At 49.8% G+C, this 18,989-nt stretch overlaps 1 protein-coding gene across 1 annotated transcript in view; it reads right to left on the reverse strand.

Annotated features, from left to right (window-relative positions):
- The window catches only part of LOC122905386 (serine palmitoyltransferase 1-like), a 31,689-nt gene extending 12,936 nt beyond the window's left edge, over positions 1 to 18,753 (reverse strand). Inside the window, 4 exon segments of the mRNA XM_044247002.1 lie at positions 2,805 to 2,877; positions 3,432 to 3,525; positions 11,355 to 11,449; positions 18,559 to 18,753. Of these exon segments, the coding sequence (XP_044102937.1) occupies positions 2,805 to 2,877; positions 3,432 to 3,525; positions 11,355 to 11,449; positions 18,559 to 18,753 (457 nt within the window).
- Between the last annotated feature and the right edge of the window lie 236 nt (positions 18,754 to 18,989).

Raw genomic sequence — 18,989 nt, forward strand, 5'->3', positions numbered from 1 at the left:
ATAACCTCCAGCAAAAAGAGATCTGAATGCATTCAAGGAAAACCGAGAAGCTGGACAAGACAAAGTGTCCAAGCGCGCAGCCCGAACCCTAGAGAAAGTCCTCTCTGCAACCTGAGAAATCCTGGTGCTGTTCTCAAACACACGCTCTGACAATAAAATAAGAAGCTGGAAAACTCCTAATCACATGGTCCTGACGAGATGACCAGAGACCTTGAGTGGTTCTACTTGCCAAAGGCAGAACATTCAGCCCAAGAAACTAGATGAATTTTAACTCAACCGTCATTTGACTTATTTTTTCTGTGTTAATCATCTAATGTCATCTAATACGTTACTATGAAGTAATAAAAAGGAGAACATTTTACTGAAGAAATTCATTTTCACTAGTGATTTACATTCATTTTTGAAAAGCTGAGAAAAGAGCTAAACAAGGAATTCTCTTCATCTTTGAAAGTAGATGCCTGAATGTATTACTCTCAGGGGGAAAAAAAGATGACAGTAAAAAAATCACCTTTCGTGGGGGCCCTGGGTGGCTCAGTTGGTTGAGCGTCCAACTTCTGATTTTGGGTCGGGTCATGAACTCAGGGTTGTGAGACTGAGTCCCTCGTCAGGTTCTGCGCTCAGCAAGGAGTCTGCTCAGGACCCCTAAAAACCCAAACCAAATTTAAATTTCAAACTCACTCCAACAGCAAGGTACAGAACACATGCAGGCTATGCTACCATTTTTGTAAAAATAGAGGGAAAATGTATGTACGGAAGTCGTTTGCATTCGCTGAAAAACATCCCTGGAGGAATAAGTAAGGAACGACTCAAAGTAGTAGCTCCTTAGTAGCTGCCTTTTGTGGGGGCCAGGGGGGGAGGGGTGCTGCGATAATGGTGGGGGAGGAGGGGAGGAGAAAACTTTCACTCTCTGTGAACCTTCCAAAGCTTACATCATGGGCTAAATTATTCAATCAAAAATACTAACTTAAAAACTATGAACTTGGGGCATCTGCGTGGCTCAGTGGTTAAGCCTCTGCCTTCGGCTCAGGTCACGATCCCAGGGTCCTGGGATTGAGCCCCGCATGGGACTCCCTGCTTAGCGGGGGGCCTGCTTCTCGCTCTCCCACTCCCCCCACTTGTGCTCCCTCTCTCACTGTCTCTCACTGTCAAAGGAATAAATAAAAATATTAAAAAAAGAGAAAGAAACCATGAACTAAAGATCCCGCATGTGGAAGCCCACGATCAGCCGCTACTGCACACTCCAGTCCAGGGGAGCCACACACCGAGCTGACTGGGCTATTTTACCGGCTCTGGGAAAACTGGTTTCAAAGAGTTAAAACCTTTCTTTTTCATGACTTGATTCAGCAATAAATCCGCTATTTTCTTAAATTGACTCCCAAGAAGAAGTCAAGGCCACACATGCAAATAAAATCCGCTACAAAGAAATGCTTTAAAGAAAGTAAATTTTTTAGCCCCAGCAAGCAAATCATAGAAATTATTGTTGATGAGATTACAACGAACCACCCATAAAAAATGTCTTGCCTAGCTCTCTAATACTACTCACCTAAGAAATCCTTGCCTAGCTCTCTAATGCTACTCACCTAAGAAATCCTCAACCACGCAGACAACCATGGCTGCACTAGACTAAAGAGGGGGACTGACCGGCGCTCTGCAAGTCTTTGGTTCTGCCATCAGGGCTGGCATCAGAGTACTTGGCTCCTTGTTATAAGGCTGAAATTCGTGAGCTGTGTGACTGTGAGGAAGTCACGTAACCTCTCTGAACCTTCCATGTTGCTTCTGAAGGACTGGGATGCTGGAACACACGATATTTCAGACCCGTTCCAGCTTAAAATACTGGGACACCTTCTCTGTTGTCTGTTTCCAATACCAATGATCTAACACTAAGCTAGCTACGGAGTACAGAAAGGTTCTCCCTTCAATAAAAACACCTTCACCATTTCAGACAGACACATACACGCACAGGCTTAGACATGGAAACTTGGACAGAATGGAAGACGGAAGCCATCTCCCAGGCTCTATTTTCCCCACAAGCTGCCGTGTGGAAGCCAGAATGTTATGTCCAGTACTATATTCACGTGAATGATCATTTAACAACATTTTCCCTGAGGACTCGGAGTTGGGGACTTCGTCGTGTTTAGAACCACACTCATCCTCAGACCCAGCTGGTCGCCAGTGACCCTCTTCCTTCCAGAAAGAGCCCCATCACCGATCCTTCGCCACCTCCCACCCCCTCTGTCCTGTCTCCCTTCCCGCAGGAGTCGGCTGCCCAGCTGGAGCCATCCCCCAGCTCACTCATAGCAAGGCTCGAGCCAGGGTCTGGGCTCCCAGGGGAAGGTGGGCAGAGCCATGTGCAACACCCTGTGCCTGCCTCGAGGGCTACTGCAGCCACGCGGCCTGCTCCTCCACGCCGGCCCCCTGCTGCACCCTCGCAGAAAATCACAAGGACGGTGGGCTCGGCACTGGAGGAAGGGCACGGGAAAGAAGTCGGTTCCTGCACGACTGTGAAGAGCAGGGCCATCTGCGGCAGGACCCATCCCCTTCAACAGGCAAGTGTGACAGAAACAAACTGGGTCTCCTCGTGCCACGGTCCTTGGGGCACCTACGAGAGCAGCTCGGGCTCCGCCGGGCTGACGAGCTGGCCCTGGGCAGCAGGTCCTTTCCTCCACAAGGACCAGGGCCCCTCCCACGCACAGACTCACCCACTCAACACCAGTTCATCACGGATCTCTTTTCCGAGTTCTGAAACTAAGCTGAGTCCGTTGTTAGATGCGGGTGCGTGGTGTGAAGGAGACAGCGGTACATACCAAATGTGCCATAGAATCCTCTAGGTCCGCAAGTCCCCATGCTGTACTTCTTCAGAGACGCCAAAGCTGCCACCTTTGTGGGAGAAAAGTCCAGTCTTAATGCTTTATCTCCAGGGCTCACAACCGATGCTCCCTATTCGTTAGCCCCCTCCCAGCACCCCCCGCCGCCAACTATGTTCCTTGCTCTCTTAGAAGCATGGCGATTCTGACAGGACACGGAGAGCAGATACGTGTGAAGATGGAGGGACAGACCTTAAAACGTGGAAAAGCAGCGTTAGTCTCATCACCCAAACACGGTTGACTCAAGGCCGTTATGATTTTTGGCATTTCTGGACAGAAGTCTTTCCTCCGAACGGCTCACCGTCCTCCGGGACACAGAGCCATTTCCGAGGCACACCTCCAACTGTGACCTGGGGGCTGGGTCACAGGGCTCCCCGGATGTCGCGGCCGCCAAGCCACACCACACACCCTGACTGCCTCCACTCTGTCAACTCTGGTCACAGCTCTGCCAAGAAAGAGCGACGGCCAGTGGCCAGCAGAGGGAGCCCCTTCCCATGTTCTACTTGGGTCTCTTCTCTCTTGCCCAGGTCTGTAGGTAATCGGCAATTCCGCACAGGACCTACTTACCTTGACATGAGTGTTATCCAACAATCCCAGGAAATTAAAGGAGGCAAAGTTGACACATTTCTTTCCATTCACCACAATGTTGTGGCTGGGAGAGAGAGGACAGAGGTACATTTGAGCAGATATTCACATTCCAGGGCACGTGCTGTTACATCACCCTGGGGCCACATGACACAGAACTGATGTCACTCTACCCTGGTTGCACACTGGTCTCCTGGCTCTCCGCTCAACCTAACTGATGAACCATTTCAGATTTATTTATTTCTAGAGAGAGTGTGAGTACACACGCGGGAATGGGGGAGAGGCAGAGGGAGAGAGAGAATCCCCAGCAGACTCGGAGCTGAGCACAGAGCCTAACGCAGAACTTGACCTCATGACCCTAAAACCATGACCCGAGCCTTAATCAAGAGGCAGCCGCCTCGCCGACAGAGCCACCAGGTGCCGTCTTCTCATTACTTTTGAAGTGTAAAATTAGGAAGTGGTATTGATGAATCAGCCACTAGTTTTCTTATCGGGCTAACTTGTAGTACTTAAAAAAGAACAACAACAAAAAGTGAGCTATAAGCCCAACACAGATAAGTGGCAAACCTTGATTTTAAAACTCATTAAGAGGGACGCCTGGGTGGCGCAGTTGGTTGGACGACTGCCTTCGGCTCAGGGCGTGATCCTGGAGTCCCAGGATCGAGTCCCACATCGGGCTCCCAGCTCCATGGGGAGTCTGCTTCGCTCTCTGACCTTCTCCTCGCTCATGCTCTCTCTCACTGTCTCTCTCTCTCAAATAAATAAATAAAATCTTAAAAAAAAAACTCATTAAGAAAGAAGTAGCTAAATGAAATGAAGGACCTTGGGAAAAAATGCGAAATAAGACAAAGATGAAGGAAATATAAAAACATCAAAATCAAAAGCAAGAATGGGCAGAAAAGGTAACAAAAGAAAATGGAGATCAAAGAGGTAACAAAAGAAAATGTGGAAGAATGTCCTTGCGACGCCGTGGAGTATGGCAAGTCCTCCCGCACACACAGAGTGAGACCAAAATGGATGAATTGGAGTCAAAATTAAGAATTTAGTGGGGGAGGGGTGCCCTGGTGGCTCAGTTGGTTGGAAGACTGCCTTCAGCTCAGGTCATGATCCTGGAGTCCCGGGATCAAGTCCCGCATTGGGCTCCCAGCTCCATGGGGAGTCTGCTTCTCCCTCTGCCCATCTCCTCACTCATGCTCTCTCTTACTGTCTCTCTCTCAAATAAATAAATAAAATCTTTTTAAAAAAAAGAATTTAGTTGGGGAGCCGGGGGTGCTCAGTCAGTTACGCGTCCAACCCTTGGTCTCAGTTCAGGTCTTGGTCTCAGAATCGTGAGCTCAGGCCCGGTGTTGGGCTCTGCGCTGTGTGTGGAGCCTACTTAAAAAGAGAGAGAGGGAGAGACCCTGGTTCGGTGACGACACCGCAGACAAAGCTCACAGATGGGCAATACTTACCGCACGTCACCGAACCGTAGATGCCATCACTGTTTTTAAAGCAAGAAGAACTGTGCTGATGAAAACGGGGGGACGTTTTCTCGTGATCATACAATTTCTGAGTTCACACCGAATGAGCAGTTCTATTAGGCATCTCACACACATACTTCTGTCGCACTACATCTGCGCAACGAAGCAGAAAACGTAACAGAAATCCGTCAACACATCCCTAACCTCTCTGCCAGCCCCGCTGTTCGCTCTGCGCCGTGGGTCACTGACCGCATAGGCGTGCTGACAGGACTCCTCTCTGCAGCCAGGAGCCCCGTGTCGTGCGGGGCACTCCTGCTTCATGGCCAAGCTCACCCGACAGCTTAGTGTCTTCCACACTTCAAATTCTGATGCCGACTCTCTCCCTGGACTGAACTCATCCTTCCCCCGATAGAGCCACATTTCTAAACACCAGCCGTGACCACCCACGGGCAGGAATCTGGCGGAGGGAGGCTCAAGCCTCGATCACCGCAGCCTCTGCTCATTGGCCGGGAGGAGTCCGGACCCCTCCCCACCGGCCGCGGGTCTCCCTGCCAGCGGTGCTCACAGCTCTACCGAGGAGCCACGGTAAGTGTGGCCAGGACCGGTTCGCAGGGACAGAGGCAAGGAGGCCCCGCCGACAGCAGCTCTCTGGGGCCCTGAGGTTCACCCCAGCTCAGAGATCTGACGACGGGAAGGACGCGAACGTGTGCTAGACGCAGACACACAGAGCACCAAGCTGAGAGCAGGCTGAGGAGGGAAGTCTGCGAGGCACACAGGATTCGGGCTTATCAAGATGCGCCGGAGAGCAGTGAGAGCAGGTGATGACATGAAGAGGTGTTCACTGGTCGGGAAAACCCTGGCAGCTCCAAGGCAGATGGTATGATACTCAAAAGGCCCAAATACTCAGAAAAATACAAAATAAAACAATGTTGCCCAGCAGGGCTCTGGGGAACTGGGCCCCCATATCCCAACTCAGGGGAGCCACCAGGTAGGGAAGCCCCATGGAATGAGGCAGGCGTGTGTCTGGACCTACTGCGGGCCCCAGAGACTCACGCAGCTGCACAAGGGGCCGGTCATTGCCAGATCTTGTGTGGCAGTGGGGTGGGCACAGCTGAGGGACCCAACAAGAGCAAAGCAGCTAAGGACACAACAGAGGCGGAAGGAGGGAGCGAGAAGCACATCCTGCCCTCCCCATCCCGTCTGCGCCGCGCGAGATCTCTTCGTTACCCCTAACGCCAACTAACGGACGTCTGTCTCACTGGTTCATCTGCCCCAGAAGAGAAGGGAGGCTGGAGGGGCAGCTAGGGGAGAAACTGGAGGAGCAGCAGCACTTCTCAATGCCAGTCACAAGAAGAACTGGGGAATCCAGGCCCCTCCCAGAGGAAGCAATCTTCAACTACAGCCCCTAACTGGGAAAGAGGGGAACAGCATCTCCTACAAGAGACGCACCAGCCCTGCAGCTCAGCCAGGGAAAAGCCGTCACCGCCCTGGACTCTCGCTTGCCCCCAAAAAACCTTCATTAAACAGCCCCTGCCAACAGCCTCCTCCCTCAGAAAACGGCATTCCGCTCCCTTGTTTGTTGGACTTGCCTCCGGTTTTGCCCTAACTTGCTGGTCCCAAGTTGTCATTTTTATTCCCAAATCAACCCATTTTTATTGGTAAAAGTAACTATTTTTAAGGTTAACAATACATGCATAATAAAAATAAAAAGTATCACTTTAGTAATCCAGACATAAAGGACGTCAAGCGACGACTGGAAGTTCAGTGGAAGTATCTCAGGGGGCGGCCGAGTTGGGGGCTGGGGGGAGGATGAAAGGGGACCAGGTGTAAAACACTGACCAGAGTGGGACGGAGGACAGGGTCAGCACCTGTGTCTGCAAGGCCCCATGTGGAGAAACTAAGACAGAGCCTCCACTGTGTCAGAAGACGAGCCTCAGGCAGAGCTGAGTGAGAAGCGGGACCGAGCAAGCACAGCCTGCAGGGAAACACGAGCGTGCACGTGCATGTCACACACGTCTGTCCCTAAAGGCGTGTGGTCAGCGCGACCCGAGAAGCTGCTCAGGCCAAGTCCCTCGGGAACAGTAAGAAGAAGGACGACTGCTTACAGACGATGACCACTACTCACTCGGTCGGAAGAACTCACTGAAGACAGGGAGTTTGGGACTAAAAATCTAGGCTCAAGACAACCAACAGCGCAACCCACGCAGACCTGTTCGAGGGCGGCAGAGGGTCAGTCACGCGTCCTCCGGGCTGCGCAGCCCCACACGACTGAAAGCTGAAGGTGGCCCCCATCGTGCGACAGGGCCGCAGGGTGACTTACCGACAGGGAGCCGGGGAGGGCGGGGCAGGGTACAGCCACTCTGCGCCCCGTCCAGGCGAGCCCCGCCCTGGCTCTTTGGGAGCACAGGGCATGGGGACACGGTCATGGGACGGTCATCAAAACTAGCGCCTTCTGCGGGCCAGTGATCCCGACCAGTTAGCTACGGTGTCTTCTTCAGGGAAGACCAGAACGAGCCTCCCCCCTTCTGGTCAGGGCATACGTTAACCTACACAGGGCCCAGACCACGGAGCCCTGGCGAGGCCACTGCATGGGCACGAAACTGGAGGGCCAGAGACGGAATCAGTGTTGTCAGTGTGCCTACCACACGATGACTCAGAGGAGGGCAAGACCGATTATATCTGATACCTGAACTGGACCAGCAGCAGGAAGGGAAAAGAAGAAACAAAACTCACATTTCAACATGCAGGTCAAGAATCCCAAACATGAGCAAAACAAACCAGCAATGTATAAGAACCAATCAAACAGCCTTATTCCAGGAATTTAAGAATTATTTATGAATAGGAAGACCTACCAGTGGCTTCTGGTAAATAGGACAGAATGAACAAAACCTGTCAGCCTGCGGTTCCTTCTAATGAGACATAAGACGCCTCCAAGGTCTAACAATCTGACGCTACCAAGCCCAGGACGCAGAGAGGGACGACTCCTGGCAAACGGACAGGTTGTCCGTGAGAAGTCACAAACCAGAAAGCAAGCTGCACGTGAGCCGGCAGTGAGCGGCTTAGCCGCTGCTCCTAGAAAACGAGCCCCCCTCCCCCCCAGGAACAGTTGCCGGTGAGCACGAGGGCAGCTGGAAATCTGGTAAGCAGCAGCCACTGGCTCAGATCCCCTCCTACTCTGCAGAAAGACAGACTTCCTCCCTGGAGAAGCCTGAGTGTAACTGTGAGTCCTACGGACAGCTGCGGCACGTCGCCATGCCAAAAACAGGAATTGAGTACAAATCCACATGATGAAAAATGGGACGTCGAGCCCTCCTCCTGGAAACAAAGGAGGAAACCTGCAAAATCTCGGATCAGGGAAGGATTGCAAAACCAACACGGAAGCACAAGCAACAAAAGAACAAAACAGACAACTGGACTTCATCACAATTAGGAACATCTGTGCTTCCAAGTACACTGCAGAGAAGCGACAAACCCACAGAATGGGGTAAACATCTGCATGTCATATTTTTGATAAGGGACTGGTATACAAAATATACAAAGTGCTCTTGTAACTCAATGATAAAAGACAAATAACCCAATTAGAAAATGGGCAAATGATGTCAGTAGGTCATTCTCCAGAACAGACACGTAAACGGCTGATGAGCGCATGAAAAGGTGCTCAGCATCATTGGTCACCAGGAAATGCCTTTGGCTCAGGTCTTGACCCCGGGGTCCAGAAGTGTGGAGTCCCTTCTCTGCCTCCCTCTGCCCCTCCCCCACTCATGCATGCATTCTCTAATAAAATCTTAAAAAAAAAGGTGAAATTAAAAAAAAAGTACACAAATATTCATGGGAGTTTATGCACTCATATAATTTTTCTCTTTTCATATACTACTGTGGTAACAACCCTAATCACCATCAACTGATGAATGTGCCATGTATGATATATTCAGAGTGAAATACTGTATTATTCAGACACAAAACTGACATAAGCTACTACGACATGGACAAACCTTGGAAATGAAAGAAATCAGACACAAAGGGCCACATACTGCACGATTCCTTTAAAGTCCAAAACAGGCAAACACGGAGAAAGTAGGTTAGTAGGTGTCAGGGGAAAGTAGATGGGGAACGGGGGCTGTGGGGGGGTGAGTGAGCGTGGGTGTGCAATCTCTTTCTGGGCTGATAAAAATATTCTGGGGGCGCCTGGGTGGCTCAGTGGGTTGAGCCTCTGCCTTCGGCTCAGGTCATGGTCCCAGGGTCCTGGGATTGAGCCCTGCATCAGGCACTCTGCTCGGCGGGGAGCCTGCTTCCCCCCTCCCTGCCTGCCTCTCTGCCTACTTGTAATCTCTGTCAAATAAATAAATAAAATCTTAAAAAAAATACTCTGAAATGAGATGGTGGCAATGGTTGCACAACTCTGTGAACATACTAAAACCCACTCAATTTCATGATCTGTGGATCATGTCAATACAGCTATTACTGAAAGGAAAAACCTCTCCAAGTTAAGTAAATTCACTTACTCTTGTTTAACCCAGTACTGAGTGAACAGCACTAGTGCATTCACTGAAAAAGAGTTACATTTTTTTTTCTAAAGATTTTATTTATTTATTTGACAGACAGAGATCACAAGTAGGCAGAGAGGCAGGCAGAGAGAGAGGGGGAAGCAGGCTCCCTGCTGAGCAGAGAGCCCGATGCGGGGTTTCCATCCCAGGACACTGAGACCATGACCTGAGACGAAGGCAGAGGCTTTAACCCACAGAGCCACCCAGGCGCCCCAAGACAAGCAGTCTTTATGAAGAAAATTACACAGCTTTACTGTAGGACATGAAAGACCAGAGTGACACACCAGGCACACGGTGGTTTTCCCACGAATCCACATCAGCGCACTGTCAGTCACAACCTGACCTCATCTGTCGGTCAAACGTGATCAGTTAAACAAGCTCACACCAAGGAACAGAACTGCAAATAGCCACGCAGTTTAGAAGGACAAGGAGGTGAAGGGCTTGCTCTAGTCAAGGCCTATTTTTAAGCTGTGCTATTTAAGTGAAGTTCTGGCACCGGGGAGAGGCAGACACGCTGGCAGAGGAGAAACAAAGCCAGAAACAGACCTGTTAGAAGGGCACACACTATACAGAAAAAGGGAAATTTCTACTCAGTAGGTAAACGATGGACAAGTCAATGCATGCCGGGACAGCTGACCACCATACTGACATGGGCACATTCGACCTCGGGGGGCAGGGAAGGTCTTCTTAACCACGGCACTGCTGATGAGTAAGTCCGAGTGCAGAATGCCTAAAAATTTCACATGACCACAGCAATGCACGGAGTGAAGAATGCAAACCCCCTTTCCATCAGTGCAGGAGCGGAAGGACACACCCAGAGAAATATGCTGCATCACATATTCAGACAAAATACTCAATGATTTCATGGTGTCAAGGATACATGTTAAAAGTATAAATAGAGGGACATCTGGGTGGCTCAATTGGTCAAGTGTCCAACTCTTGATTTTGGCTCCTGATCGTCAGGTCTTGAGTTCAAGTCCCGCACCACGCTGTGTGCTCAGCGTGGAACCTGTTGAGGGTTCTCTGTCTCCCTCTGTCCCTCTCTGTTCTTGGGCACGCTCTCTCTCTCTCTCTCTAAAATAAAGAAATGAATCTTTTTTGTCAAAGGTTTAAATGTAAGTTAAAGACATCTGCCAACTTCATGAGAATGGTCGTCCTTTGTGGGTGATAAGAATAAGTGGTAGATGGGAAGGCGTTTCTTAGCTACAACTGGAACGTTTTATTTCCTTCTTAAGGTAGATCTGAAATAAAGATAGCAAAAGGTGAATGCCTATTTATCCTGGATGGTGGATATACATGGGTTGGGTATTTCCTATAAACTTAAAATGCTTCTTAATTTAAGAAAGCAGACGTGGTAAAGCAAAGACAAGCAACAGAAGAACTAAACACAAAGACAGATCAGACCTTGGAACAAGTGGGGAGAAAGGCAGCCCAAGGAATGTCAGTTTCAGAACTCGAACTGTCAGAGTCAAGTGCTGCTGTCCGTGCTGCCTCGCTAAGCAGAAGCGTGAGCACACGACTCACATCTGGCTATGAAGGTAACCCACAACAGATCTAAAATCAGAAACAATGAAGCTGAGAAAAAGCAGGAGCACTGATTTTCATTTCGAGTCTGTCTCACTATTTGAAGTATTACCAGGAACACATACAATTTCGCAAAACGAGGTTTTTGTTTTTTTTAATGGAAGAAAGGGACAAACTGCAATGCTCAAACTAGAGACTGTAAAACTGTCCGTATGTCCTTAGCAGAGTCCTACGTCGGGCATTAAAACGGTTTCTGAGCTTCCAAGATTTCTCACTGTTGTATTTCTGCTAGAAACACTACATAAACCTCTGTATGCTTTGGCAAGTATACCTACAGGAGAGCAAGTACACAACCTTCGAGAAGCAAAGCACTTTACCCTGAAACGATGTTGTAGTTGAGAGCAGGATGGTCTTTCGAGATGGGAGGAACAAGAGGTTCCGGCTGCCATTCTTCAATCAATTCTTCCTTTTCCTACGGGAGAAGGAAACAAAATACAGCAGGTGCTGGTCACTGGACAGTGACTGTTTTGTTCCCACACTTCCATTAAAAGCAACCAGTAAGTTCCTTATCTGTTCCTGAACAGCAGCCTGCAAGGCCACATCACGCACACTGTCCACTTGTGACCTGGGGCCACTAACCCTAACCCTAAAACACGTGCTCCTCACTCCTGATAGGGAAAACCAGCGGTGAAATCTCCACAGAAATGACTGCTCATGTCTGTGTTCCCTGTGCTTGTGTTTTCTTTAAATTAATAAACTATTTTTGGAGCCATTTTAGGTTCATGGCGAATATTGAGAAGAACATACAGGTACTTCCCAGATGCCCCTGTGCTCCCCCACCAAACATCCCCACCAGAGTGGTATAGCCATCACATTCAGGGAACCTACAGTGACACGTCATAGTCACCCCACGTCCACAGTCCTCCTACGGCTTCAGACCAATGTACGGTGACAGGTTCTACCTCTGCAGTAGCAGTGCCACGCAGAATATTTTCACTGCCCTAAAAATTCTCTGGGCTCTGCCTATGGTGCCCCCGTCCCCTCCTGGCAACACTGATCTGTTTACGGTCTCCACAGTTCTCCCTGTTCCAGGATGTCATAGAATCATGGAATCATACAGTACGTCCCCCTTTCAGACTGGCTTCCATCGTGTGGTGATACACGTGTAAGTTTCCTGTTTGTCCTTTCGTAGCTTGACGGCGTGTTTCTTCTTGCACTGAGTAACACTGAATTGTCTGGATGCAACGGAGCTTATCTATCCGCTCACCTACCTGGTCCATTCCAAGGTTTGGTAATTATGAATAAAGCTGCTATGAACATCCATATGTAGGTTTTGGGGTCACAAATTTTTAAATAATTTGAGTAAATACCAAGGAGCATGATTCTTGGGTTGTATGGTAAGAGCGTCTGTACTCTATGCCCCTCCATAAACATCCATAAATACAGAGTCAAATACAGAGTGGCTATTATGATTTTGAACAAAATGCTCCCTGTTACATTGATTAAGAATCAGAAGAGCAGGGGCGCCTGGGTGGCTCAGTGGGTTAAGCCGCTGCCTTCGACTCAGGTCATGATCTCAGAGTCCTGGGATCGAGTCCCACATCGGGCTCTCTGCTCAGCAGGGAACCTGCTTCCCTCTCTCTCTCTCTCTGCCTGCCTCTCTGCCTACTTGTGATTTCTCTCTGTCAAATAAATAAATAAAATCTTAAAAAAAAAAAAAGAATCAGAAGAGCAGGGGCGCCTGGTGGCTCTGTTGTTAAGCGTCTGCCTTCAGCTCAGGTCATGATCCCGGGGTCCTGGGATGGAGACCCGTGTCTGGCTCTCAGCTGGGCGGGGAGTCTGCTTCTCCCTCTGCCCACTGCTTCCCCTGCTTGTGCTCTCTCTCCCTCTCTGCCAAATAAATAAAATCCTTAAAAAAAGAATAAGAAAAATATGTTTTCTTTTACCTTCACTTATTCCTTCTTTGATGCTCTTCCTTTCTTCATGCAGATCTGAGGTTCTGACCTATTTCATTTTCCTGCTCCCTGAAACACTTCCTTAACATCTCTCATGACGCAGGGCGGCGTGCAGCATGCTCCCTCAGTTCCCGTTTGTTTGAGAAAGTCTTTATCTACTCCCCATTCTCACACGTGTAAGTGTTGTTGTTCTGGACATTTGTCTTGTTTCCCAGCTTCCTGATCTGTGCTTCGGAGCCTGGTGGTAATCTGGGGAGTGTTTCTGTCACGACAGCCTCAGACTTTGCTGCTGTTCCCTTGTCTCTTCCTCCTCCTGATGTCCCCATGACACATGTGTCACAGCCCTGTGGATGTCCCTCGGTCCTTGCATGTTCTTCCGTATTTTTCCCGGTCTTTTCTACCTTTGATTTTCAGTTTGGGCATCGCTACAGTCACATTCCCAACTCAGAGACAGATTCTCTCCTCGGCCGTGTCCAGTTGACAATGAGCCCGTCAAAAGCAAGCGCCAGTTCTGTCAAAATGTTTTTGATCTCTGGCTTTTCTTTTTAACCTTTCTTAGAATTTCTACCTCTCTGCTGACACTATATACTGTCCTTGGATACCGTGTACTTTTTCTGTTAAAGTCCTTAGTATATTACCAGAGTTGTTTTAAATTCCCCCGTCTGATCCTTCCAACAGCCCTGCCATACGCGAGTCTGATTCTGAGGCCTCCCTGTCTCATCAAACTGTGTGTTCTGCCTTTTCATAAGGCTTGTGATTTTCTCTAGATAGCCAGGACAGCGCTGGACAGAAGGAACTCCCAGAAACTGGCTTTAGTATGTGGTTGTGAGGTGTGGGGGGAGGGGAGTTGTTCTCTAGCCCTGGATTAGGCCCCAGGGTATCAGTGAGCCTGTGTCCCAGGACAATGAACTTCACCAGCTTTTATAATTGCCCATACATTGCCTTTACTGAAATCTTTATTTCTCTATGTGGCTTTGAGTTACTGGTTGACCCTTCACTGCACCTAGCAGGACTCTGCTGACCTTTTTTTGGTAGGGAAGGTCTAGTCACAGCTCCCCCCACTGTTGTTTCTTTCAGAATGTCTTGATTGCTCCCTCACTTACAAAGAACACTTGAACCAGATACAGGATTTCTTTCTTTCTTTCTTTTTTTTCTTTTCTTTCCTTTTTTTTTTTTTTTAAAAAGGTTTTGTTTATTTATTTGACACAGAGAGAGAGAGAGACAGTGAGAGAGGGAACACAAGCAGGGGAGTAGGAGAGGGAAAGGTAGAAGCAGGCTTCCCGCAAAGCAGGAAGCCCGATGTGGGGCTCAATCCCAGGGTCCTGGGATCATGACCTGAGCTGAAGGCAGATGCTCAACAACTGAGCCACCCAGGTGCCCCTGAGTTATGGGATTTCTTGACGGTTTTCCCGTTCTCACGTTGAGTATCAGCCTGCGGTCTCCCGGCCTTCCAGGTTTCTGATGAGCAATCTGCTTGCAGCCTTACTGGGGACCCCTTCCCCTGTGTTGACTTTTTGTTGGCAGCCCTGGAAGTTTGATTATAATGTGTCTCGTTTGGGGTCTCTCTCAGTTCATCTTACTAGGAGGTTCACTGGGTTTCTTTGATGTTTGTGTGCATGTCTTTCTTCAAATTCTGAATTTTTCAGCCATGATTTCTTCGAGTATTCTCTCTGCCCTTTTCTCTTTTCTCTCCTGTTTCTGAGATTTCCAAGACACGTGTGTCAGTCCTTTTGAAGGTGCCAAATTTCTTCTGGGTTCTGCTTGTTTTTCTTTGATCTTTTCTCCTCCGTTTCTCAGCCTTCCTAATGTCGAGTGTAGTCTTCAAGTTCACAGACTCTTTTCTTGCTGGCCTGACACTGTCTCCCAATGCTTCTCCTGAGTTTTCCATCTCAGTTACTGTACTTTGTTTCTTTTTGGTTCCTCTGTGCGTTTTCTGTCTCTGCCTCGATGCTTCCATTTCATCCACAGGTAGCTTCCTTGACTTCATGCAAGTCTTCCTTTAGCTTCTTGAGCAACCCTAAGAGCCATAAGAGCATGATTCTGAAGTCCTTGTCTAATAGGTACTACTTTTCAGGAACAGACTCTGTTGACTTACTTTCCCCCTTGGAATGGGGCATACTTTCCTGGGTTTTGTACATCTGCTATGTTATATTGTTGTTGAGAACCAGACATTTGAATTTAACAATGTGGTAAGTCTGAAAATTAGAATTTCCACTTTCCCCAGGGTTTGCTATTTTTAATTAAAAAAATTTTTTTAAATTGTAGCCTCTCTGTGCCAAGGATCAGCTTGCAGCATAAACATAACGTCCTCTTGGGTCTTCTCTGAGCCTTTCCTCGGCAGACACAGTCATGTCTACTTTCCCCTGCATGTGCATTTCTTTTTGAATGTCCTAGTCTTTAATATCTGGCTCCTGAAGGGGGAGAGCAAAATAATGAAGGGGGAATAAAACGGAACTTGTCCTTGAAATCCGCTGGAGGTCTCTTGGACCCGAGGGGAGAGGGTTGCAACACTGGGGGAAGAAAAACAAGAGTTCTTTGTCAGCGCCTCTGTGAGAAGCAGCAGCCATCGGTGGTCACAGCACAGATCCCCAGTATTTGGAGGACAGGGCCCTTTCTGCTTGCTCTATGTTCCCCAAACTGTGTGCTGCTTCAGGAATACATGCACAGCTGCCTGCCACATGGCTGGGGGAAGGGAATGGATAGTTGCTACTGTGTTAAGAGCCGAAACCACTCAAAATTGAATGCAATGTGCCACCCAAGCCTTCTCCTGGAAGTTGCAAGCCTTCAATAGACACCAGATTTCCAAAGGGGTTACCCCGGACAGATTCTGCCAGTGCAAGTATCATCTAGATTGGGGGACAGACTCCCAGGGCCTCCTACCCCATGGTCTTCCCCAAGACCTCTCCCGCCAGGCCAAAAAGGCCACTGTTGTCTGGTGCATTCCCACCAGCAGTGTACGAGTGTCCCAATTTCTCCATGTCCTTGCCAACATTCGTTATTACCTTTCTCAATACATGTTCTTCCATCGATGAGCAGGTGAGTAGCAGGGACCAGAGGAATAGAAAACAACTGTTCAGAAGAGAAAGGAAGGACAGGAAACTCTGTGGAAAGGAAGCAGGGGGATAGGGAGGAGTGGCAGGGAGTGGAGGGCGTGAACAGGGACAAACAAAGTGGAAGGGGAGAGACATAAGCAAATAGGTCGGCTGGGACAAGGCCACAGAGGAGGAGAGCCTGGACAGGTGTGTCGGGGCCTGTGGGGGTGCTGGGGACTGGAGGCCAGAGACCAGGGCTGTAGCCCAGTTTGGCTACAGCTCCCCGGACAATGGTCTGGGATTCTCTTAAGGGGACTCAAGCCTGCCTGGTGTGCAGCACACCATTGGAAGATACCACTTTGCAGGACAGGCCTTTTGGCCATCTGTGCTGTAACCATCCGTCCTTCATCATGGAAGAGGTAGATGGGATAAGCTGTCACTTGGGGAGACCACAAGGCTGGACAATTCTCTTCTCAGGAGACAGTTTATACGAGTTACAAGAGAGGGCATGGACGTCTAGTGACGTCTGTGGTCTGCTTTTGGTGCGAGAACTTTCCAGGGCTTCCTGCGTGGTGACATTTCTCTGGAGGAGGCTGCCTCTCTGCGTCCCAAGTGGGAAAGGAGGAGCTGAGCCAGGACACCATCGCTCCCAGTCACCTCAGACGTGAACGTGGGCGGCAGGGGCTCGGCCTCCAGGTCGGGCGGGCGGACACGTGCCTCCTGTGTGCTCGTCTCAGGAGGGCTGGGGGTGGCTCTTCCCAAGAAGGCACTTGTGGAGAGAACTCTCACCAGTAGAGTATCTGTTGTGACCCTGCTTGTCATCAGAATGTCATGATTTTTCTTGTAAACGTTCTGTTGTTTCACATTTCACGTCTGGATTCCCCATCTGTGTGGATTTTAGAATAGACGGACTGGGGGGCACCTGGATGGCTCAGTGGGTTAAGCCTCTGCCTTCGGTTCAGGTCATGATCCCAAGGTCCTGGGATCGAGCCCTGCATCGGGCTTTCTGCTCAGCAGGGAGCCTGCTTCCCCCACCCCCGCCTGCCTCTCTGCTTACTTGTGATCTCTGTCTGTCAAATAAATAAATAAAATCTTAAAAAAAGTTAGACAGACTGTGTGGGACCTCGAAGCCCCAACCCCGTCTGGCTCCCGTGCTGTCATTCATTCCAGGCCCCGCGTGACGTGGAGCCCACACTGGCTTCTGCTTCCTTAGTGCCGGCGCAGAGTCCCCCAAACAGCAGCTGTCCTGTGTCCATCCTTCCTGTGTCCGTCCCCGTCCCGCCATCTGCAGTTCCCTCCCTTGGGACTCAAAACTCCCCTGTGGCATCTCTTCCAGTCTGGCCTGTGGAAGGACGTCCTGAAGTTCTGTCCGTGCGCAGGACATTCTGACCCCTGGCTCCCAGTTGTACCGAGGACCCCCGGGGGACAGCGCCACCCAAGCTCCCGGTGTCCGGCATGAGGGCTTCATGGGGAGGGGGCGACGGCGGCCACCGCCGGTCAGTGCACACCTGTCACCTCGCGGGATGGGAGACGTCTCTTTCCTGTGACGACAAGTCTCGGGACCTGCTCTCTCCACCACTTCCGTGTCCCCCCTCAGAGCTGGCCGCGGTCATCCATCGACGCGGGGTGGCAGGCCCCTCTCCATGCGGGAAGTATGGCCCAAACTGGCTGCAGAGCTGCCCGCTGGCGGCTGGTTTCACGAGGTGCTTTGAAGATGCTGCTCCGTTATGCATTTTCTTAGTTTCATAATATGTGTGAAAAAAATGTGTTATTCCTTTGAAGGTAAAATGTCACTTCCCTCTCTCTGTCGGTAGTTTCATCAATGGTGTGTCCATGCTGAATTTCCAGGTTTTATCCTGGTGCGGTGGTTATGCAGGTGGTGCCCTTTTTGTTTGTTTGTTTGTTTTTTTAAGATTATTAATTTTAGAGACAGAGGGAGGGCCTGAGTGAATGGGGGATGGGGGGCAGAGGGAGAGGGAGACAGAATCCTGAAGCAGACTCCCCACGAGCAGTAAGCCCAGCATGGGGCTTTATCCCGTGACCCTGAGATCACGGCCTGAGCTGAAACCAGGAGTCAGACGCTCAACCAACTGATCCACCAGGCACCCTGGCGGCGTCCTTATTCTGAAATTCAGTGTCTGCACCGTATTTTCAAATGGTTTGGGAAAGGCTTGTCCATATTACATATGCAGGAGAAAGAGAGAGAGAAAGCAAATGGGGCAAAATGTTTAAAATGGTAAATTTGATAAAGAATTTATAGGCGCTCTTTGTCTCCTCATACTTTTCTGCAAGTTTGAAATCATGTCAGAATTAAAAGTTACCAAAGAAAATCTCACAGTAAAACAAAACTTATAAAAGAACTTGCGATTCCTATTATCCTATATATACACACAAGTTCATATATACATACCTTCATATGTACGGCCGTCTGCCCGGATACACAGCTTCACGTACATACGTATCTGAACATTCATAATTTAGAGGCTGTGTCACAGTCCAGGATCACAATGTCATCTCCTGAGTGCCCTCCTAATTTCTCCCACCCTAACCCCCCAGGGAAGGATGAGCTCCTTCCCCCCAGGCTGGACCATTACACACAGGTGCCTGTCTGGTCTGCACAGCTGAGCCATGACCGGTAACTGCCGCAGGGGCAGGAGCCAGCCTCGGAACCCCCGGGGAGCAGCAGTTGGCCTGCTGGCAGTGGCTCCTCTGGGCGGCTGGAGGGCCGGGAACCAGGCTTTCAGGACGCCCTTGTCCAGCAAGATCTCCAGGAGGAGAAACCTGGGCATGTTCACATCACTATGAGCAAAGAGAGAACTCCCTCCTTCTGCAGGATGAAAGGTGAGAGGCCCTGTGGGATGCAGCTGCAGGGATGCATGGGGACTGCGGCGTCCGGAAACCACGGGGCCGTGCAGATGCTGAGAGGGCTGCGCTCCGCCTGTGTTGGCTCAAGAGCGCTGACATGTCCGCTCCAGTCCCAGCGCTGAACTGCCGGGGTGTCGGAGGCAGATAATTCCTCACGGAC

This window comes from Neovison vison, chromosome 4 (assembly GCF_020171115.1).
Source record: "Neovison vison isolate M4711 chromosome 4, ASM_NN_V1, whole genome shotgun sequence".
In the NCBI taxonomy this organism is placed as follows: Eukaryota; Metazoa; Chordata; class Mammalia; order Carnivora; family Mustelidae; genus Neogale; species Neogale vison.